The sequence below is a fragment of the Calonectris borealis genome, chromosome 9, assembly GCF_964195595.1.
Source record: "Calonectris borealis chromosome 9, bCalBor7.hap1.2, whole genome shotgun sequence".
In the NCBI taxonomy this organism is placed as follows: Eukaryota; Metazoa; Chordata; class Aves; order Procellariiformes; family Procellariidae; genus Calonectris; species Calonectris borealis.
Genome location: NC_134320.1, coordinates 15,872,990 through 15,895,346, shown reverse-complemented (window position 1 = coordinate 15,895,346; position 22,357 = coordinate 15,872,990). Strand labels below are relative to the sequence as shown.

At 47.6% G+C, this 22,357-nt stretch overlaps 1 protein-coding gene across 1 annotated transcript in view; it reads right to left on the bottom strand.

Annotated features, from left to right (window-relative positions):
- Positions 1–160: 160 nt before the first annotated feature.
- Positions 161–22,357, bottom strand: part of LOC142085631 (putative cation-transporting ATPase 13A5) — a 34,159-nt gene continuing 11,962 nt past the window's right edge. The window contains exons 8-30 of the mRNA XM_075157694.1: positions 22,028–22,100; positions 21,091–21,222; positions 20,303–20,473; positions 19,912–20,069; positions 19,464–19,652; positions 19,153–19,214; positions 16,378–16,528; positions 15,031–15,114; positions 13,770–13,926; positions 12,235–12,352; positions 11,501–11,625; positions 11,186–11,349; positions 10,474–10,596; positions 9,577–9,656; positions 8,528–8,570; positions 7,599–7,708; positions 6,775–6,871; positions 5,705–5,777; positions 4,931–5,105; positions 3,664–3,854; positions 2,066–2,154; positions 1,116–1,196; positions 161–361 (exon numbers count right to left, since the gene is read on the bottom strand). Of these exons, the coding sequence (XP_075013795.1) occupies positions 161–361; positions 1,116–1,196; positions 2,066–2,154; positions 3,664–3,854; positions 4,931–5,105; positions 5,705–5,777; positions 6,775–6,871; positions 7,599–7,708; positions 8,528–8,570; positions 9,577–9,656; positions 10,474–10,596; positions 11,186–11,349; positions 11,501–11,625; positions 12,235–12,352; positions 13,770–13,926; positions 15,031–15,114; positions 16,378–16,528; positions 19,153–19,214; positions 19,464–19,652; positions 19,912–20,069; positions 20,303–20,473; positions 21,091–21,222; positions 22,028–22,100 (2,847 nt within the window). The remainder of the gene's footprint in view (positions 362–1,115; positions 1,197–2,065; positions 2,155–3,663; positions 3,855–4,930; positions 5,106–5,704; positions 5,778–6,774; positions 6,872–7,598; positions 7,709–8,527; positions 8,571–9,576; positions 9,657–10,473; positions 10,597–11,185; positions 11,350–11,500; positions 11,626–12,234; positions 12,353–13,769; positions 13,927–15,030; positions 15,115–16,377; positions 16,529–19,152; positions 19,215–19,463; positions 19,653–19,911; positions 20,070–20,302; positions 20,474–21,090; positions 21,223–22,027; positions 22,101–22,357) is intronic.

The following is a 22,357-nucleotide window of genomic DNA, read 5'->3' as shown; positions in this document are numbered from 1 at the left end:
GCCCGCGCGGGCCAGACCTGCCCCTGAATAGATGGGTTTGTGCAGGGATTTCAAACATCTGAATCTGGTGCACATCAAAGGATGAAAACACGGGCTGTTCAGCACAAGCCGGAGAAGCTGCCAGCACTGCGCAGCCCCGCGCCCAGCTGCAGGGTCTCGCCTAGTCCTCGTCGCTGCATTTGTAGGTGGGGTTAATGTAAATCTCATCCGTGCTTTTTACTGCAAAGTCTTTTGCGCTTACGGGAGGCCAGCTGGGATCCCTCTGCAGCATCCTCTGCCATTTTCGGTACTGGCTGCTTGACTGGTACCCAAACCAGGCCTTAATCAGCATCCAGAGGTGCTTGTTCTGCAAGATAACGTCCTGTGGAGTGATGCGGTGCAGGGTCAATGCTGTTGCCCTTCACTGGAAGGGAGGACCGCTCGGGGACAAAAGTCATCTCTTGCTACACGTGCAACCCCCCCGAGCCCCACAGCGCTGGGCAGCTGCGTGCACTCCCCTTCGGTAACACAGCTGCTAAATGCCACCTTCCTCATCCACAGGAAGGCTCTGCTCAGTTATATCAGGACAACGCTGATCTCAGTCTGTTTAGCTGAAGGGGAAAATCAAGGGGCAAGATTTTCCTCCTGGGGCTGCGGGACGACCAGGCACTCCTGCTCCTTGCAGGGGTCAATACCCGGTGCTGGATGCAGCCAGCCTTGAACCACAAAACACTTTAGGGCTTAGTCATTACTGCAATATCCAATGGCACAAGCCAGCACAGTCTCTGGCCTGGTCGATTGTAGGACAAGAGGGAAGTGGTTGTTTCAAAATCACTGCCAAGCGCCTGGCCCGTGCTGCGGTCTGCTCCCCTGTGAGCCAGGGCAGCCGGCTCCTCCCGGGCAGCTGCACTTCAGCTTGCTCCCTCTCTAAAGGCTGAAGAGATGTGGTCTAAATCGTCTCTGGGGCTGCATAAAATGGATTTGACTGGCACACAATGAGCTTTAAGGAAAAAAAAAAGGCCTGAGGGTTTATGCTTCTGCAGGAAGAGAGCGTTGCTGCAGATGGGGGTAGAAGGACCTGACCAGACACTGTGCCTGTTCACCCCGGGGAAAAGGTGGTAAATAAATGCACTCACCTCCGTAAAAAAAGATACACAAAAGGTGACCAAGAGCATCAGTAAGATGTAAACTCTCCAGATCACAGGAGTGCAAAGAAACTGTTGGAAAAGACGGGAACAGCAATTAGGTTTAAATGCCTTGCCAAGATTTGCATCTGTTCCTAGTGATTTGAGAGGCTGACTAACATTTTCCTAGTGGCAAACATGGAGAAGGGAGTAGGAAGTGACAGTAATTCCTTGTCACAGAGATCTTGGGAGGTTTGGTGCCAGATTCCCCACGGCACAGAGCTGCCTAACTCATCTCGGCTATTTAAGCTACCGCTGAAACCCACAGATGAGGTGCCTGGGGCAGGATCCAGCACCCAAATACTTCTGGGGAGTTACAGCTAATGCACAATGTGCGGCTCCTCTCCCTCTGTGTATGCCCGCCCTAACGCCAGGTCTCCACCCGAATCCATCCCGTGCAGGATGGCCAGGGACAAGCTGCAGGGCTCGGCCATTCCCCACGCTGGGCAGCACAGCTGGAGGCAGCCGCCTGCGCTGTGCCCTGGCTGAGCGCCCGGGAGGGCCGAGGCAGCCGCGGCCCCACGTGAGCTCATGGTGCTCCGGGGCAGGGGGCAGCAGCAATCCCTGCCCACTCGCTTCTCTGGCCAACGAGCCTCCTCCAACGTGCAAAACCACAATCCACCCTATTATGCTTTTCTGTTAAGAAGACAAGCTCAGCAAGCTGTAAGTACTTTTTCTTCTCCCTGTTGCCACCCAGTCTTAGAGGAGAGGAGGACTACCTCATTAATCAAGCCCTTGTCAGAAGGGTGTTAGAGAAGCTTGAAGGGGCTGCCCGGTCAGCATCAGATCAGCAAATTCATTTCCAAGATGACCGTAGCTGTAGCTTCTGCTCTGTACGCTTAGGGAAAGGGCCAGCAAAATATGTGGCATGAAAAGGAAATGCACGTTCCGTTTGCGCTTACCTGCATGCCACTGTACACAGCATCAATGTCGGCGAACAAGAGGAAGAGGCAGATTGCAAGCTGGAGGGCCAGGAGGACTGAAAATACATCTAGGGAAAGAACAGCAATTGTGGCCCTGGGAGGGACGGGGGTTGGTGACCAAACTCTGCAGATATGCTGACAGGAGCCCCGAATGCTAATGCTATAAAACTGCCATGATATAAAATGCCTTTCTTTTTTTCCTCCCAAAAGAAGAGCTGTGAAATTGAAACTAGAGGAGCTACTCCCCAGCAGCCTGTTGCAAAGCTCATCACCTACACTGGTTTTTCTTGCACAAGTGATTTGGCATGTTCTGATTCTTATACAACCACAGAAAACTGCCTCAAAAGGGCACTGCTGTGAGCCACACCAGCATCCCTTCCCCTGCGCTCGCTCCTCCACGTGCTCAGCCGAACGCCTGGACCGCAGGCAGCAGAGGAGGCTGCTTGTTCTCGTGGGCTGCCCTCCCAGAGAGAGCTGGGTGCTTCTGCGACCGACAGGGTGCAAAGGTGGGCTATACCTGTGCCTTCCACAGGAAGAGTTTGTCTGGCTTTGCATCCTCTTCCAAAGGAGCTGGAGGCCGCAGATTGATGGCAAATGGCTCAGACGTCTGGAGGGGCCAAATTCCTGGCAATTACCAGGAGCTGAGCATCTTAAAACTAGCTGGTAAATTGGGTCAACAGCTCCCAATGGCCTCCTGGCAACCTTATGGCCAGGGAGGAGAGGGGACAGGGCTGAGTGGGTGGCAAAAACATGGGAATCGCCCTTTGCTTCCTCCTAGGGATTGTCCCCAAACAGGGATAAAACACAGAGAAGCACATGCAGATTTCTCAGCTGACAGAGTCCTCTGTCCCATCTCAGCCTGGCTGCTTGCAGGGCAGCTTCTTTCTAGTCTCACCTGTCTTCTGCAGGTGGTCAATGCTCTGTGAAATGGGTTTGGGACCTGCCTTTTAACAAAATACCTAACAAAATCAACTCTGCTAAGATTAAGCAAAGTCCTGCCCTCTCATCCATCAGCTGCAATTGCAAAGGAGATATCAGTCAACTGATGGCTAGAAGGGCTAAATCATCTCAGCAAAATTCAAACAGAAAAAGAAAGGTTATTGTGAGATTTTAACAGTGATATTATCATGGGCTTTTCTCTCTCATCTCTAGGAATGGAAATCAGGCAGGGTAAGACTCTCAGTGAATCTCAGAGGAACTCTTTCTGATGTGTGTATTTCGAAACTAATACATCTGATCCTCATATGCTGTCTGTGTTCACAATAATACACAGTTCTGCTCTAAATCCAGCCCATCATCTTCTGGAAAGCACACATTTTCCAAAACAAGATGCAGTCTCCCTTTTCAGCTCTGTTGCTTCTTATCTCCAGGAGGAAGCCAACATAAGCAGTGCTCACTAAGCTTTTTTGGAAACGGAGAAGTAGGAGCTCACATACGCCAACAATTATTTTACATGCCAGTCACTGGTGTGGGTACAGAAAAATCCACAGCATCCCTTCCCTAGCACCCTCTCCTGCCAGGATTATTTTGGAGCAGGAATGAGAGTCTGTGGAGCACGTTACTCCAGCTCTACTCACGGTTGGTGTAGATGGGCTTCCGGAAGGGCTTTCCCTTGGAAAAGACGAAGGCCACAATGATGCAGTTGATAGAAGATAGTGGCCACAGCGTAGTGTCTTCATAACTGAGGACAGTGCTCTGGGCACCGCTGCTGGTACTGTTTCCTCCTGGGCTGGTGGGGGACACGGTCTGGTTCCCTGGAGAGCAATGTCTGTAAGGCAATGCCCAGCATTTTGTTCCTGCTCTCTCCAGCAACAGTGAGCTGTGAACAGCAATTTCCTTTTCTTTCCGACCCTGCCTACTATAACCGGATATCACCCACAGGAGTGAAAACCATGTTTTAAAACAAACAAACAAAAAAAACCCACAAACAAAAACCACCCAAAAACTCAGCTTAATTTTCTGGTTTGTGCCAAAATCTTGGCTCTCAAGAGGGCAGTGGTAGCAGTGTTCAAGAGACATGTCTATGAAGACGCGTGCCCTAGCTGACTGCACACCACTCCGGCACACGCGCCCTGTGATGCATCCCTGCAGCCGCAGGGAAACGGCCCCAGCCGAGCCCTGGCATCTGGGAGCATCCCACCCCCACTGAAACACCTCGCTGGCCTCCTGCCCTACCGGTTCATTTCTGCGTGATGATATGCTGGTCATTAGTATATATTATAATATATATTATATAATATTATATAATATTATACATAATACAGTTCGGCTCTGGAGTACAGAGAGAGACTTTTTACCTTTCACAAGCACGGAAACGAGCCGGCTTCCCACCTCGCAACCGGTTTTTAAGCCAAGTTGGATTCCAGAAAAACCCGTCCCGGGGGCTGTTTCCTGGAGGAGCTGTGCGGCCGGACCCCGGGAGAGGGCAGCACAGGGGAGCGGAGGGAGGCCGGCCGCTCCCGTGGGCGCCCCGAGCCGCTGCCGCGGCGCCGCCCGGCCGCGCCGGGGATGGGCGCCCGCCGCAGGACGGCGCAGCTCGGTGGCGCGGGCACCGCCGCTCCTCCCGCATTTCCAGATAAGCAGCGCCATGCGTGCGTCAGAGGAGACGTTTGAAAAACACGCGTGTGTTAGCTCTCGGGCTGGCCTGCTAGATTTCTGTGTGGCATCTGCAGCAACTTAATTTTGTCTTGGCAACGCTCTGCTGAGTACGCACACAGTTGGGGGGGGGGGGGATATTGTTCCATTCGGGTCCTGCAGTGTGCCACGGCGAGGCTGGAATGTGCCCCGCAAACGGCAGCAACGTGATCTGCAAGCCGGGGATCAGAGACAAAAAGAGGGACTTACCTCTGGCTGGCCAGCACTACATACCAGGGCTGCTGCTTCACCAGAAGGAAGCCACAGGTTTGCATGATTATGGTAAAGCACACGTTGAGGGTGATGGAGAGCAGCAAGGGAGGAGATATGAGCTGGCTGGGAGGGCGATAAGGTGCCAGCTTTGGATAGGCTTCAGTCAAGCTCACTGGAGAGAAACCGGAGACATTTGCAGTCCATGGCAGCCTCAGCCGACCAGCATCCGTCTGCATTTGCTGGGCAAGCAGAACCGCACACAGACCCCCATCCGCACATCACAGGTACATGCTACAAAGCCTGGCCCTAATAAGCAGGCAAGAAATGGCTTTGATCTCCACTATTTTCCATCTAAACCTCCTCTGAATCCCCCCCCTCAGGAGAACACACAGAGAAGATGGGGAGTATCATCCCCACTTGCAGGCGGGGATCTCCAGTGGAGTCTAAGAGCCGTACTGGGTCTCATGCCAGAAACACACAGGAGAGCAGGGGCTGAATTTACACTGTCCGAGCCCCACTAAGAGTCAGAAGAGCAACTGCTCCTCTTCCAGTCGAGTCTCACATCCAAACCCCTTTGGTTATGTACAGAGTTCTGCAGCTGAGTGAGCCAAATCCCACATTCTGGGCCCTGGGAATTGCTCTAGCATCAATGGTTATGATGTTGCTGACAGCAGAACTTGGCTCCTCATTTTAATTTTTATTGGGAAATGAAGTCAACTATTTACACTCAGGCTTTCAAACAGACACAGCTGGCTTCCCCGAGCTGCTTACTCGTTAGGCAAACCAGAAGGGTAATGATGATGTCTTGTATCAAATACTGGTGATTCCCAAAGATTTGCAGTTGCTGGAACAAAAACAAAGGCAGCACCACCTGAGAACCTATGACAACTTTGATGAAACAAACTGTAGCATCCAATGCTATTTCAGAGCAATGTTGCGCCAGCAACAGCAGCCTCAGGGCCCTGATGCACCCCCATGAAGACTAGCAAGCCCAGCTTGAAGGCTGTCAGCTGGGTCCCACTGAACCCCTTGCTAATTCATAGCACGTGTGGGCGACCCAGTGGCATTTGAATGTTTTCCCACCAGATACTAGTGCCCCACAGTAACAGCAATGACAGCCAGAGTTTCAGTTTGTGCCAGGTTTGAAATGTCTTTGGGTAGTGGGGACGTGGACAAAGTTCGCGTGCCCAAACTAGTGGCTGGGGAAGCTGTCCCCATGTGGTGACCCACCATCGCTCCCTGTTTGCCATCAAGCCTCGGCCATACCTTGCAGATTTGCAGCAGCTCACTTGCTTTCTGCCCTTCACCCTCTGTGGGACTGTGCACAGAAGATGTGCATGAACTGAGGCAAGAGAGGTGCCCACAGTAAATCCATACAGGAATTTCCTTCACTGTTTTTCTTTTCATGGATTAAAATTTTAGAGGATTCATCACATACTGGTGATACGCAATGATAATTCTTCCTTAACTACCCTCCTTCATCTGCCTGAGACACTCACTTCTTTTTAAAGCTTTTTTTCAAGCTGAGAGAGGCAGCTGCGCTCCCAAAGCCCCCGTTTTACAGCAAGTCCTGCTCCTCAGCAGGACTGAGGCAGGACTCACCCCCCTTCTATTTCCCTTTCTTCTTTTGGAAGAGATGAAATTTTATCACTGGGCTTTTTCCCTGATTCTGCAGGTCCCTACAACCAATCTACCCCCTGCCAGGAATTATCCAGCTTTTCACATCTTTGTTATTCCTTGAAGCCCTGTATGCCTTTTCTTCCCTACCAAGTAATACCACTAAAGATAAAAACCTACAGTGAGGACAGTGTACTGGTAAAAGATGGGTATGAAACACTTACCCAAAACAGCAGAGCAGTACCAACGAACTGAATCAGGCCATAAAGGGTCAGGTATTTAACCACAGCGAAGGAAGCAACCAAAGCAGCTCTACCTTCCCTGCTCAAAACACGAAACAAAGCTAAAAACCCCACTTCCAGCTACAGTACTGTGCTTTTAGTGCTACAGATGATTTCTGCTTCTAAGGAGGGTAACTCCTTTTGTTTAGCATCTCTAAGAACAGAAAACAGTTCAAATTCCATATACAAATATTTTGGTCTAGAGATGTTGCAGAGTCACTTAACTACCCTTCATCTGCAGTGCTTTGTTTCTTTGTTTTCATTCTGCAGCCACAATTTTAATACCTGGATTAAGCTGCTGTTGCTTTGTCATTATTAATTTGCTCAACAGTTCTGGGAATCAAGCACATTTCTACACAAACAGGTAATTGTCTTTGCATACATTTGGTTAAATGGCATTACTACTGGCTGCACCATGGCTGTGTGCAGCATATGAATATCAATATTTTAAAGTAATGACAAGTAAATCTATTCTGTGGTCACCGTTATACCTGCCCTTTCATGTGACTCTCCTGCTGTACCTGTCCAAAAATATCAGCCACCATGAGCAATGCTCTCTTAAAACCACAAAAAAGCTCCCAGCACTGGTATTTGAGGATCAAAACAATTCAACAATTCTGCTGTATTTTATACAGTTAGTGAGGAATTAGGTTTGGCTTAGCACCATCTTTGAGGGTAGTGCACACCCATTCGCGACCTCACACACTGAGCTCAGAGCAGGCAGCAGCACCCGGAGACTGCACCAGGGCAGCACCCAGCAAACTCACCTGATCAGCTCCGGCACACACTGGATGTTGGGGATTTGAGAGGTGAAAGGCGAGGCCACGGATGCCTCCTGCTCTGACAGTGATATCCCTGCATGGGCCATTTTCAAAGCCTGAAAACCACAGGAATAAGAAGATGGAGAGACATCCATCCACCCCTCCCCCCTGCGCATGTTTACTGGTGCTTTACAAGTTTTGCTTCAAGTGTCCATTGTAATTGATCTTCCTCTATGCTGTGGCCCAGCTGATCTCATTTTCCAGATATCTTCCCTTCCCTGGAGCTTAAATATTTCTTTTGTTGATTTAATCCCATTATACCCATTTACAATCCTTTCAACTACCCTATATGCTGTTTCCCACACTGGAGTTCGTGCATACCTCTCCTGCTAAACAGTCTCCTAAAATATTTAAATTACCATTTTATCTGCTTTCTATTCCTTTCAATCTCCTGTTCATATTTCTTTTATTGCTGTCTTATGAGCTCCCTATCACCTGGTCTTGTCACCTCTGGTTTAGTGCTCAGGTGTAGGCTATGGACAACTTTTACAAAGCAAGCTAATGCATTATTATAAAATTACATTATGATAACGTTTATTATAATAATATAAGAGATAATATAATAATTATTTTTATGGCTAAGACCCTCAAATTGACAATTGTAAATTTGAACAAATGTGTAAGAAAAAGTCTCTTGCCCCTATTTCAAGGAGGGGGGGGGGGAGATCAAAACAGTAATCCTCTATTATCATGTATGTTAGTATAAAAAAAGAAGTGTGTAGATAGTATTTTACAGTGACGCACTGACCAAGTGTACCCATGGGCTAGCTTGGGAAATGCTAGTGACAAGTGATGTCGGGCAGCCTCTTGTCACAGCACTCCTTAGGTTGAAAGAGATGAAATTTAACAAGAACGGGAGGTGAGCTCCTACGTACCCCGCAGTCGTTGGCGCCGTCACCACACATACCCACGTAGTAACTGATGGAGGAAGAAGAAGGAAAACACATAAACCTTGCACGTAGGTGTTTGATCCCGTGGTGGAGCACCAGCTGGCTTAGCACTTGTGGGTACATCAGAGCAGGGGCCTCGTGTTGGCCCTGGAGAAGGCAGTGGCTCTTTCCAGAGGACAAGTTGTATATGGGGAGAGGTTGGGGCAGAGTGCACAGAGCAAAATTAGGATTAAGAGGCTGTAATGGGAAAGGGAACGCTGCCACTTTATTCCAGACAGTGTTTTCCCCTTGGTACCAGGGGCCATGGAAAGGGAGCAGGGTGTGCACGTTTGCAGCAGCTCCTGCAGCTGCAGCTTGGCTTTTACTGGCATTTTCTCCTCGACTGTTTTTTGTAGACCAAAGGACACAGGAATTGCTGAAATAATACAGCAGCTCCCAAACCACCACACGTGAGGTCCCTCTGAGAGAACAGGGAACTTCATCCCCAGAGGAAGGACCTCATAACCAATAATTAACTGTTTCTTTTTCAGAAAGGTATCACATCTTGTTTATACTTAGCAAGCAATGTCCATAGTTAGCATGAGTCCTGTTTCGGGGAGGAAACATTCCTTTGGGGGACCTGAAGGAGCATCTTTGGGGTCAAACTCCCAACTGCATCAGGTTGTTTTCAGCTTTGCTAAAGCTGCAGCCAGGACAGCACCAGCAGCCGCGCGGGAGTTGCTGGGGGTGGGGGCTATTTGTATATGTGGGGGTCTGCCTCTGTATTTTTGTCTCAGCCTCATTTAATGCTGCCTTCTGTACTGCACTAGCGAGAAGCAGTGGCTAAGTCTGGGCGAGGGGTGCAGGTACTCCTGATGCAGAGGGATCCCTGAAGGGGAACTCGAGGAAGACGGCCACAAAGGATGCAAACAGTCACATGTGGAGGAAGGGAGGGTCGGAAGGATGGGCCTGGAGCAGTACTAGCTGGGACGATCACAATTCCAAGAAAACATGTTATTGGTTTGGTTCAAGAAGAAAACAAAAGAGAACCTTACTTGAGTTTCTGAAACTCTTCAACAAGGCTGGACTTCTGGCCAGGAGACATCCTAGCAAAAACAGTCGCGTTCACCAGTATCTGCAAGAAAGAAAAACGGGCTGCCTTGGGCAGGCATTTGTGTCTCCATCGCTCCACCAAGGCAGGATCAGGCCTCCCTGATGGGTGCCTGACGCTTGTAAAATCCTCTAATCCTGTCTGCCAAACCCTACCACGGTTTTGCTACCCTTAAGGTTCGGGTTTCCTCTAACATGAGATTTATCCTGCTCTGTTTTCTGCCTTGCCGGCTCTGCAGGAGGTGCTGGGAAGCCAGCGATCACCACGTGCTCTGCGGCAGCCTTTAGAGAAGCAAGACGTTATAAGTGTTTCCCAAGTGCAGAACAGATGGCTGATGGCAGCAGCAATAACACTGCTCGGCCTGAGATTTCTCCTACCTGAAAATCTGGCCAGACAGTATAAAATCCAAAAATCTGTCCCAGCACCAGCTATTTTATGGACTGGGTGACAGGAGTTGAAGATTTCTGCTGCTAGATGTGGGTATTTTGTGTTCCTGATGCCCCTGCTGAGCAGAGGCCATTGCCAGCTATGGTAGTGGTACACGGGAATGGGATTGACGTTTTTAATTAAACTGAAATTGGGAAGGTGACCATGGAGTAACTCCACTGTGCAGCTGCTCGCAGCACCGTAGTCACCCCTGTCATTTGAGGTCTTAGAAGATGCTGAAAGCAAGCTGTTTGGGGTAAACCTGAGGCATGGGGGGAGGCTGCCAGGAGCTGTCAAAGTGTGAAGTGACAACGCTACAGCTACCAACAGAAAAACACCTTTCTCCAGCTGGAACACTGCTGCCACTTAATAAAACAGGGAGGGCAAGTAAGTGCTTTGTTTCCTTTGAACTTACTTTTGGCAGCAAGTTGTAGAAGTGCTTTATAATAACCTGATAGGACTTTCCATTCATTGCAAAATGGTAGTTGCAGGTTTCTCCTTCCAAGGTGATCTTTCCCTCAGTATTAGCACATACCTCCTAGAAATAAGACAGCATTTATTCTCAGACTGAGGTCATATCATAACATGCCATTTCACTTCCACCTCGTCAGCCTCCCACCAGGCAACCAGGGACACAGCCTTCTGCAGCATCCTTTTGTAAAACTTTACACCTGGCAGTACTTGATTTTCTAGCTGTGCTTCTATGCATAACTAATCCCTGTTAGCCACAGGCTGCTAGTTTAGGCACTGAAGTTTGGTCCAGCAAATATCACACAGACCAGTATGTATAATTGCATTAATTCTGCACACTTCAAGTGTGATTGAAGTGGCCACTGCATCTGCAGAGCCTTGCCAGTTATTCGTGTAGTTATTTTGCATGTTGCCCTGAGCAAAGAGCCACTGTATTAATTATTTCTCCCTAATAGGTGCCTGGTCCATACCACACTTCCATATACCCTGGGGTAGATACAAACTAGCCCCCGGGTTTCCTCTATTCCTCAGAGCTACTTCCAAATCCTTAGTAAGGAGTCCAGCCTAAGAGCCTGGGCATTAGACATTAATTAGACATTAAAAGCTTCGTTAATTCCCCCTGGCACCCAAAAGCAACCATCCCTGGCTGTGCTTACACAGGGAGCAGCTGTGCTTGCTTTGCTGTCTTCTGCCAATCGCCAGGCAATGGAAGCTGGAGCGGAGCCCTCCGGTTCGTTTGCTTCGACAAGGATGACTTTGCTGCCCGCGTGAATCATACCCGCGTCCCTGGCCACCGTGACAGCTGTCTGCAGGTTGTCCCCTGCAAGGGTAGCGGAGAGGCAGTCTCCTCACATCTGCCACAGCCCAGGTAGAGACCATGGACATGTAATGGAGGATGCTGGAGGAGTGAATCTCTGCTGTGTGCCCTGCGGCAGCCAGCACGGCCACAGGAGGAGCCTGGGGGGATTTACCTGTGACCATGACGCTCCTGATGCGGGCGGCAGCCAGCTCTCCTAGCACGGGCTTCGTCTCCTGCTTCAGGCGGTTCTCCATCACCAGGAGGCCCAGGAACGCCAGCCCAGACTCTGCCTCCTCTCTTGGAGCAAGGACAGAAACACACGTGCTGTTTCCCGTGGACGGCTCAGAGAGCAAGACTCTCCCTGCCGCTTTTGTTCAACGGGAAAGCTGTGCTCGGTGAAAAACAAGCTTGCTCTGCAGGAAAACACAACTGCTACGAGTTCAAGACAAGCAGTGCTCAACAAGAACCAACATTTCTGCAGCTTCAGCCAAGCTGCTGATCTGCTATGTTGCTGTTTCTAGGAAGGAGCAATGCAGCAGAGATGCATGTGCAGAGAGAGGGACAGGGATCTGCAGGAACTGGCTGGCTGAAACCCACAGATTATGGCATACAGAATTTCTATTGCAGTCCCAATACATTGCCATATAGAAGCACAATAACCAGCTTTCATTACCCTTTGATAACAGATTCTGAAATTCAGCTCAGGGAGCCTTGCAAGAACAGTAGTAAAGCAGGCAATTAACAGTGTAATCAGCATCTGCTGAGAGGAAGGTGTTATATGGTACAGCTTCCCAATAGGCTTCCCTTGGCAGGAGAGGAGGGGAAGGTTTGGGTCAGGGCAGGTCATTACAAGTAGATAGGAAAGCAACCCCACAGTGATACCAGCGGCTCATCAGCACGCCTTACCTCTCTAGGTTGCTCACGTCTACATCCTTTCCTAGGTTTAGCACTTTATGGGCCAGGGCAATGACTCTGAAGCCTTGGCTTGTGTACATCTTAAGCTCCTTTAAGAAATTAGCTGGGACTGTTTACAGGAAAAAAAGTTTCTTGGTTAGAAAATTCCATCCTTGCTGGTTGGTTTTCTAGGGTTAAACACATGTCCTTTAAACCACTTTATAGCTTTAGTTACAGCACTGTGGCCTCTCATAGAAGTCGGTTGTTTTGTACCAAGGCTGTGTAACTGACTGAATAAGTGATCTATGCATCTGTTTTATACCTTTTAAATGCATGTTAAGGTGCAGGTAGATAAGATGAATTACTGGGCAGAGGACAATTGACTGACTTTGTAATTCTGTCCTGAGGTTTACTGCATACATGCTGAGTGACTGAGGAAATTGTTTTTATGTTTATGCCTTAATGTGAGAATTCTCCCCAAATCTAAATTTTCAATTCTCTGATCATTCCCATAACTCTAAAAGGAAAGAGTTCTTTTTAACTCTGCAGTATTTTGTACTGCAATCACAGCTTTACAGTGCAGTATCTAATTATTCATTAAGCTGTAATCAGTATAGAAACAATTATAGACAGGATAAGAGGAGCTATTTAGAAACCTGAGAAAGTGGAACATAATTTTGAAGACATTTTTCTTGCTAATGTTGACTTGTTTGGAGGTTTGTGTCATTAGATCTTAGGTGGTTCTAGACTAAATCTTTCCATTGTCCCTCAAAACCATTTTCACCTCTTTTCAGGTCAGTGCCATCTGAAATAACAAACCACAAAGCCACAGACCGTTGGTACTGTGTTTGCTTGGCATCCTTTTGAAGTATTCAGTGAATGTGACCCGAGTTTCAGGTTTGCAGACCAATTTGAGTATAAGCCTATACTATTGTTCACATACAAAAAAGAAAAACCTATGTTTACTTGCAGAGAGAGGACAGAAGTTTTGGCTTGAGTGTTAACACCAGTTATCCTTAAGAACAGTAATTTGCATGTCCACAGCAAGTTTCCCATCGCCGAGATTTAAAGACTTTGCAAGCTGGGTCAGTAATTCAATGCTGAATTTACAGGGCAATAAATTAGCAGGAAATTTAAGAACTTGTACAGCACAACACTCTTGCTGTGACACACGCAATTACCACGATCTTACGTCTGCTCTGGGTATCTTGACATATCGACATTGTTTATGCGCTATATCTTCAGCTGATGCAAGTCAGCTCAGGGATGTATAGGGACTGAACCTCAGGCTGTGCATCTCACTAGCTGTTGGGCTGTGTGCATCTTTAACTTACAAACAAGCAATAAAAACTTCTTTGTAGTACTAACTAATGACATTTAACAAGCCCAAGGCTGGCTTGTGGGAAGAGTCATACACACGCAGTTGCAGTGTGGCCAGTGGGAAGAGTGAGCGCTGAAAACCTTTTAGAATTAGAGCCTCAACATAAGCTCTGGTTTGGATTAAGTCCAAATAAACACTGTAAAGTTGTCCTTTCCCAATTCTGTACCAGTTTCTTGTCTACAAAAGCTGGACACTATTTCTGGTGCTCCTTTCATGTACAGGTCGTACTGTTCCTCTCCAATCTTCTGTGAAACAACAGACATCCTCTGTAGCCCAGAAGAAAATGGGAATTGGTGTAGGATTGCTATTCCTTCCACGGGAGCCTGGAGAGGTCAGGAAAGTGAGATGTTATTTGAGTAATTGATTACACAAAGCAAATCCTTTCTGAACTTCAGCTCATTTGAGGCTTTCTTGCTAAGGTGATTTATTATTAATAGGAGATTATTTCACTTTTGCTGCCTTCTGGCTATGGGATCAGGTCACTGACTACAAGTTTAGGAACCACAGTTTCAACAACTCTGTCTTCCCAGTGTAATTTCCAGGAACCTCAATGTTTTTCTTTATATTTAACTGGTTTTCCAGGCTTTGTCCCATTCTTTCTCTTAATAACCACATATTAATATAATATTCCTGCATTTACAGTCCTGGGAACTGAAATTTGATGTGTTACAGGGACATTACCATGGGAACAGAGCAATCCTAGAAACAAGATTGATTTCCTTGTTGCCACAGCACTGTCTTCCCGGTATTGCTAGCAGAAATCATACTCCTTCCACCGGGAAGATGCTGGCTGGTTCAACATTTGGACTGGAAACATAACAATTTTCAATTGTCAAAACTTGGAGCTTCCTAAGTGTACTTTTAAGAGAAGAGTGAAGCAAACAACACTGTGCTTTGGGGTGATGCTGATAAATCTGCTAGTGGGGTTGCACGACCATTACCAGCAGGACTCATGGACCCACGTCCATGTTTCTAGCTGTAATGCCTTGTTCTTACTCACATTGCCTCCTCCTGCAGATGAACTCATGCTTTAGACATTTATTCTGTTTACACGGTTTCTCTGCATTAGTTTCCACTTAAACTGATTGTGTAGTTTCATTTTGCCAGCAGCTTTACAGGGTGAGGACTCAGAGAAGTCTGTATCTTTTATTAGCACAAATAGTGGAGTTGGAAATGAGGGGCTTTTAAGGCACGTGGAGTGCTTTAGGTGCCACTTCAGAGCAGCATCTCCACTTCAATCAGAATTTGCTTTTCTGGTCCTATGCTTCCAGGGTCTTTTGGGGGAAGATGCAACACAGTACCAAGAGTGGTTGAAAAGCATTTTGCAACCGCTAGCCCAGGTAAATAAAAAGTGCATGTGCTAGGACTTTGCACATGCTGCAGGTTGAAAACACGGAATATTCATTCTCAGAAAGGACTGGACTTACACTGCTGGCCTTCGGCCCGGGTCTAACGACGCAGGTGTCGAGAGCACCAGCCCCATCTTGAGCTGTGCTGGAGTCATCTATCTCCTGTACAAGGAAAAGAGTTATTTCTGATACTTTTTTTTTCTGGCTTCATATCTGTCTGTTAAAGCAGGGGCAGCAGCACGTGGGATCGTGTTTCCCCCTTACTGCTGGCACCTATGTTATGATCTAATAGGTCTTCCTATCCACCGCCAGTGACAGCCTTAGCAGAAGCCTACACAGCCCTGTGTCTTCTGACTTGATGAGAATAAAACCCTGTGTCAAATTTTGTGGTTTCTCTAAACTCAAGTTCCACATAAATTTAATGCCATATCAATGAGGAAGGGAAAGAGAAATAATTATCCGTATCTAGCTAGTTTTATCTTCCAATCTCCTGCTTTTAAAAGACTCTCACTGATGTTCTATGCAGACACAGGGTGGTAATGTTCAGTGTAGGATGCTTTTAGCTCTCCAGCTCTGTTACTTTATGTGCTGCCAAGGCTCATTCACCCTTATAGTCCCCTTCTGTCATGTGGCTCTGCTGCTGCCTGCTCTTCCACAGGAGCGAGCACCAGCCTGATGCCTCCCCGCAGTGCTGCTGAAAGAGCTGCCATCTGGTTTACTTATTGATTAATCTCTCTTGAGCAAAAGGTCAAGATGGAGAAAAGATGACGAGGCAGTTAACTGCAGAGACCCAGAACCCCTCCAGGCTAGGATGTGGCAGGGAGAAGAGCAGCCCTTTTCCTTCTCGTGCCTCCTCTCATTCTGTTCCCACCCAAGCAACTCTTCATCCCCACAGATGAGCCCCAAGGTGCAATTTCTCGCCTCCTCCCCAGGTCTCTCTGAGACTTGCTGTTCACTCAGCTGGAGGCTCCAGCCTTGGTTTCTCCATAGGGATGTCCCTTTGCTAATCAGAGATAACAGCCTTCAGCACAAGAGCGAAAAAACCTGCCTGCGCGTTTCCTTGGTTGACTTGTGGTCTGTGCACCACATGGCCAACAGCGTGGTCTGATCCCCTGCTTCCAGCAAACAGCAACCGGGCTCCCCATCTGCTTCCTTACACTCCAGTGTTTCCAAATCAAATTAAGAGAGCAAATGCAGGCAGCCCCAAGGAAAATGATTGCTGGACTATCAAGAATCAGCTGCAGTGCTGCAAATCTGCCATGCGGTTAGTAGAAATAACAGAGCAAATTCCAGCTTTATGACCAGGACTGAAAAGGAGTTTCCCCTACAGGCATGTATTTGAGCTTGACTTGTGAGTATACCCCCATGGGCTGGGTTGGGGGTGTCCATCCTTTGGATGTATGTAGAGGATGCAAGTCACATTACCCAGTGTGTGCCCTCAAACATTTTCAAGTCCAGTGGATCTCCTTGAATCTTGTTGTCCAAAACAACCAGTGAATGACAGCTCGCCATGGCTCCGCACACAGGTCCCCAGGGCAGAGGAGTGCTGGATGGGAACTTATGGATTGTCTGAAACCTGGTTAAAAGCAGAGGGTTAGTGGGACTGCTTACAAGAGGGATGCAGAGACACAAGTCCTCAGCCGGTGCATAGAGGGGCTGCTCTGCTGCACTGAGTGGAGCTGAGCCCAATAACAGCAAGCAACACACTGTCCTACCCATCCTTCTGATAACAAGTCAGATGCATTCAGGAGGCCAAAAAGTACCCAGTAATTAATTGGCAACAAAGTAACTGAGACAGTAAAACACTCAGAGAGGCTGCCACAGGCACAGGAGTCCTGCCTGGCAATTGCTGTTTGGTATCAGACAAAGCAGAGAAGACACTATCGGAGAGGAAACAACTTGCAGCAGGGATCTCAAAGAAGTTTGGCAAAGTGCTCTAGGAGAAGATTTGTGAAGCTGCAGTATGGAAGGGGGATGCATCTGCTCGGGCTGGTGCTCCGCACCCACCGGGGTGGACAAGCACCAGCAGCCCACACTCCGCATCCCCGGGAGTTACGTGGGAGAGCCACGAGGAGCCTGACCTTCACTTCCAGCTGTAGATTTTACATCTGCATATCCACAGGCACCAAATGCTTGTCCCTCACACCTTGGTTTTAAAAATGGGTATGTTGGTTGACTCCTATTGAGTTACACCGAGGCACGCTGTCAAAGATTCACGCCCTGATTTCTTTCTGTGGAAAGCCTTGAGGTTTTTTCCCTCCTTGGCCCTGCAGTACTGACCAAACATGTGTGAAGCTGGGCTGGGTGAAGGCTCTATAATTTCATCATGGAAGTTGTTTCTCAGACTACTGTTTTCTCCCCCTAAGAAATGGGCTGGCTGACAAGCTGTGTTTGCCAGACCAGAACACAGCCCGCTACCATTTACACTGGCACATTAAGGAGAAATTTAAATAGATTTTATTTACTTTTGATCACCACTAGCATCCCCTGTTACTAACAGGCACAGTGAAATGCATCTGGAAGCGAGCAACATGACAGCGCGCAGCTGTGTTAAAAGGAACAATGAATCCGGGACCTGTTGTCCCTCTGGGCCATCCAAGTCTGTTCTGTTTCCAGCAAATTATACCTTGTTCTCAGCCTGGTCATAATTGGCTTATTAATTAATTAATACTTGAGAGACACCGTGAAACTGCTAAACACCACATAAACCCAGCAAACATTTATATCTTATTAAACATACAATAGGATATTTTGCAAGTTGAATGAAATTCCTTTACTGTCATTGCCTCACAGTATTCAGCTTAGCTGACAGCTAGTCTTATAACATGTTTAAAAATCTGAACATTTAAGAAAGAGCAATTATGCAAATAGGCTAATGAGATCAATGCAGACCGCAATAGCTCCTCCTTGCATTTTGGCAAGCCACCAGCACTGGTTCCCAGCTGGGTGCAGATGGGACATGGCTGCGAAGACAGCCTTATGTTTTTACCTTGCAGAGGTTGTTTTTTTGTATTATGTGAATTTATTCCGATACATAGATCCAGTTTTGTTCTGCTGCTCACGTGAGCATACACTACCTGCAAAGGCTACCTTGATGGAAATCACTCTGGCCCTACCATGAGCCGTCTGCCTTTGGTGGGCTCCAAGCCTGTTCAACATGCACCTATTCAGTGTAGCCTGCCTGGGGCGCTGGCGGGGGGCCAAGAAGAGACTGTCCTGTGTGCCTGCGGTTTGGTCCCACTGGAAGAGTATTTTATTGGTTGACACTTATTAATCTCTTCTCATTAATTTGGATTGGATCGTAATTTTCTCTCTGTCCTTTGAAGAAGTATTGGGAATGAGATTTTTCCTCCTCTCGCAATGAATTCATCCTTTCATTCATTATGGCATGATTATCTCTGTGGTGTTGAAGTATCTGATATATTAACAACTGCTAATGAAACCTGGGAGTTGATATGAGGTGTGTGATTTGTCCTGGCCACTGCAAAAGATTAGTATTTTGAGTTTGGCATAACATGCACTGCAGAGCTGAAGTCTGTTATTGTATTACAATAATATGAATTAAATAGTGTAATTCTGGGTATAGTCAAGTGTAATGTTTACATAGTGGTTATTTCTTGAGGATTTCAATGGTCTTTGGGCTTGGAATTGAGATGGAGCTTGCCATGGATTTGAGGGAGTTCCTAAGGACACCTGAGCTTTGCAGGTCTGTGGTCTCATGGATTTTTTTTCATGGTATTTACAGAAGGTAGGTGAGATTTGACAGGCACCAAAGTTGGCAACACTTAATTTCAACAGAAGGAGCATTATCCTAACATTTAAATGATGAAAGGTTTATTGACTAGATTAAGAATATTTATTGAACTGTGCTGAGAATGACATAATTGAAAAGCTCTGTGCATATTCTCCAAATCCCCTCAGGGTCATTAAAAGCACTCATGCTGCTGCTGATTTCTGTTTGCCTTGAATTAGCAGCGACCTTTACGGCTACGCCTGCCACAGCAGCGCCCAGATGCCCTCCTCGGAGGGAAGGAGCCGAGTAGGGAGCAGGGCCACCCATTGCACTCTGCCTCCCCAAATGCACCCGGAACATCTCTTGCTGCATGCTATTTGCTGTCTCTCCGTACCCTGAGCAACTGCCTCCCTCCTAACTACATTCGGACTGGAGATTAGTTCTTGCTAAATGAAATCCTTCCTTACCGGCTTCCCTCGGAAGGGATGACGCCCCACAGGTCCAGTCCATCTTCTGTCAGCGTGCCTGTCTAAATTTAAATAAATATTGAGTTACCCTGCTATTGCCCACCCCATCCTCCTGCCACGTCCCCAGAGATCCTTGCCCGGCTCCCGGGCAGGGTAAGGAAAGCCTCCTGCCGGCAGCATGACCCTGCTGCATGGGCACCTGTAGAGGATTTCTCCCTGGGGTTAGATCAGGGCAGATGGGGTGGGAAAAAAAAGTATCCCATGTTCCTAGCAGTCCCCAGCATCTTTTAGTGCCCCAGGAAGCGCCTTACTTTGTCAAAGCAAACAAGGTTGATCTGCCCACAGATATTAATCCTCTGTGGGCTGATGCAGAAAATCTTCTTTTTTTTCAGCCTCCTTTGGGCATAAACAGTGCCTGTTGTCAGGGCAGCAGGGATAGCAGGAGGCACAGCCACGGTGAGGAGGAGGAGGGCCATAGCCACCACGTCTGCCAGTGGCTTCTGCGAACAGTGAGAGCAAGAGGGGGGCGGTGGAGTAGGAACAGCGGTGGGGTCTGACCCTCCTGCCCAGGAGCAACGCACCCCAAGCTCTGCCCTGGGGATGACAGATTTTCCACTTTGTTCTGTCCATCTCCCCCTACTCCCCCCCATTTCTGGCATCTGAAAACTGAATTAGAGAAGTGAACAATATTCCAAGGATCTTGAGTGACAGAGGGCTCAGAACTGGCACCTGCAGCGCGGAGGCATCCCTCATACCTACCTTGTGGGACACGAACACACACACGGTGTAGATGAGTCCGAACACGCCGATGACAGAGAGGCCTACAATGAACTTGAAGGCATCTCTGTAGAGTTTGACGTTCACTGGCTTGGGGTAGAGGATGGATCTCACCAGGTCACCTTTAGCTGTATTGAACCCTGTGTGAAGACATGTGCCATACATTGCGTACGTGACATAGCGGCGGTGTACCGCGTTGGTGCTGTTCAAAAACGGGTAACATTGCACAAGCCTTAATCATCAGGTGACAACAAGCACTTCTCAGGGACAGCAGACCTGTGCTGGACTTGAACCACAAAATGAAACCAGCTCTCCTACCAGCCTCGGGGGCTGCCGCTTTCCCTCTGGGATTAGCAAACGATAAATGAAATACCGGTTTGCAGCACGACGGCTCTCGCTGGCCCTCTGCCCGTCGGCTTTGTCTGTATGACTTCTGTCCCGCAAAAGAGGACGTGTCTCCGATAGTCTTCCATGCTGTGGGTTTTCCAGGGCATCAGACTCTCCGCGAGGGGCAAGGGGGTTTTAGTAACTGGAATGCTTTCACCTAAGAACAACAGTGTGCAGCTTCACTTAAAGGGGATTTAAAAATCTGTCAGACTCTGCATATTAGAAAGTGACAGCATCCTTTAGGTGCTCAAGCTTGCCTGACTAATTAAGTTGCTTATGTACTTACACATGTGGATTATGGTGACAACCATTATAGTTCTAGTTTCAGAGTACATCAGATGGCTTCTCTGAGCATTTCTTTCAATGGGCTTGGGCCAAATTTTGCCCCTGACCCAGGTTCATGCCTGTAGTGGCTCAATGTTTGGGTGTAACACTGACCCCTGTGCTCATACATTGCCTGCTTGAACAGAACTGCTGCACGATCAGAATCCAAAATCTCAAAAAATACATACTCAGTGTATGAGTATTTTCACTTTCTACTCCTGACAGTATATTAATCCTACTTGTTTTTAATGTGGATAAGAAATGCATATTACACAATGGCAGTGTTCCAATGCCCAAGACAACTGTGAATTATTCAAGCCACAGTTTTTCCACCTCCTGCTGCAAACTATTCTAATAAATAGTAAACAATTTGCTGTCAGAACAGATAGAGACATCTCCCTGACAGACAATCTGCACAGGGTGTTAGCATTTCAAACTCCAAGGCTGCACCTGTGAGCATCCCTTCATTCACAATGCAGCTTCCATCAATCAGGACAGCATCACATGGGAGAGAGAACTTTTTTCCATCTAAAAGAAACATGTCTCCAGGGACTAAGTAGCAAGACTCCAGCTCTTTGCAACCTGTAGAACAATGCAAAAATGAACTTTACTTGTGCATAAGTTCTGGGCAATTAAAAAAGTCTCAAGGCACACACATCATCACTAAACTTCTACACTGCATGATTTAAGGCCAACGCTTCTTAGAAATAATACTGACCGAAAAGAAACAGCACAAAGATTGGCCCTTGTCTAAACATCTCCCTCCAAGTAGTTGTCTTCAGTTTTATTTGCTTAGTGTCCATAAAACACACTGCCCAAGAAAACCTATCCAAGGCCTTTACATCTCCCATCACCCTAGCAATTGCCCATCTCAACATCTTTGGGAGGCAAAAATAGCTATACCCCCTATTTTACAGGCAAGGAACTGAGACGCAGGAAAGAAAGCGTATACCTTGGTGGGAGCCATATATCTAGACTCCTTGAAAATCACTCACCAGCCACTTGACAAGATTGTGAAAGTAGCCTATAGCAGTGTAGGGAAGCAGGTCTCAGAAGGCCAGAGTTGTTATCTAGTTGCTTGTTGGTGAAATTAAATTTTCCAAGCCATTCTCAACTCTTAACACAAATTACTAGGTTCACCTGTATCATTACCATCTGTATCTGCAGCATCTGTAATGATACAGATGCATCATTACCGCACCGCATAGGCTGTGCCCACACTTCTCACTGCCCTGCCCGGCTCACCTCCCCCTGCCCCATTCTCCCTGCAGCTCGCCCTTCACGTCTCTGGAATTGCACAGCTCCTGTTGATTTCTGCGGCTGAAACATTTCAACATGTTAGTTAATTATATAGGCTGGTGAGGTAAACAAGACGCAGATGACTCACCTTCACTCTTCATGCAGACTGTAACCTGGACTTTGTTATGCTCCTCAACGAGGTCGTGCAGCTTAATAGACTGCTGTTGATGAGAAAGCAATTGCAGTGTTGAAACACCAATACTCAAGTGAAGCAGTAGGTTACAATTCAGTGATCATGCTAACATCAGAGAAACTGAACTCTGCTGTTATCCGGGGAGGTTTCCCATCGCTTGTTAGAAGTCAGGATGTGAATTCATCGAGTTAACCTAGAACAAGCTGCTGTGGGAACATGGACCTAATTTTCTGTTTGCTTCCAGTTCATGCAGCTCTATCTCCCTCGACCTTCAAGGGGCTATTC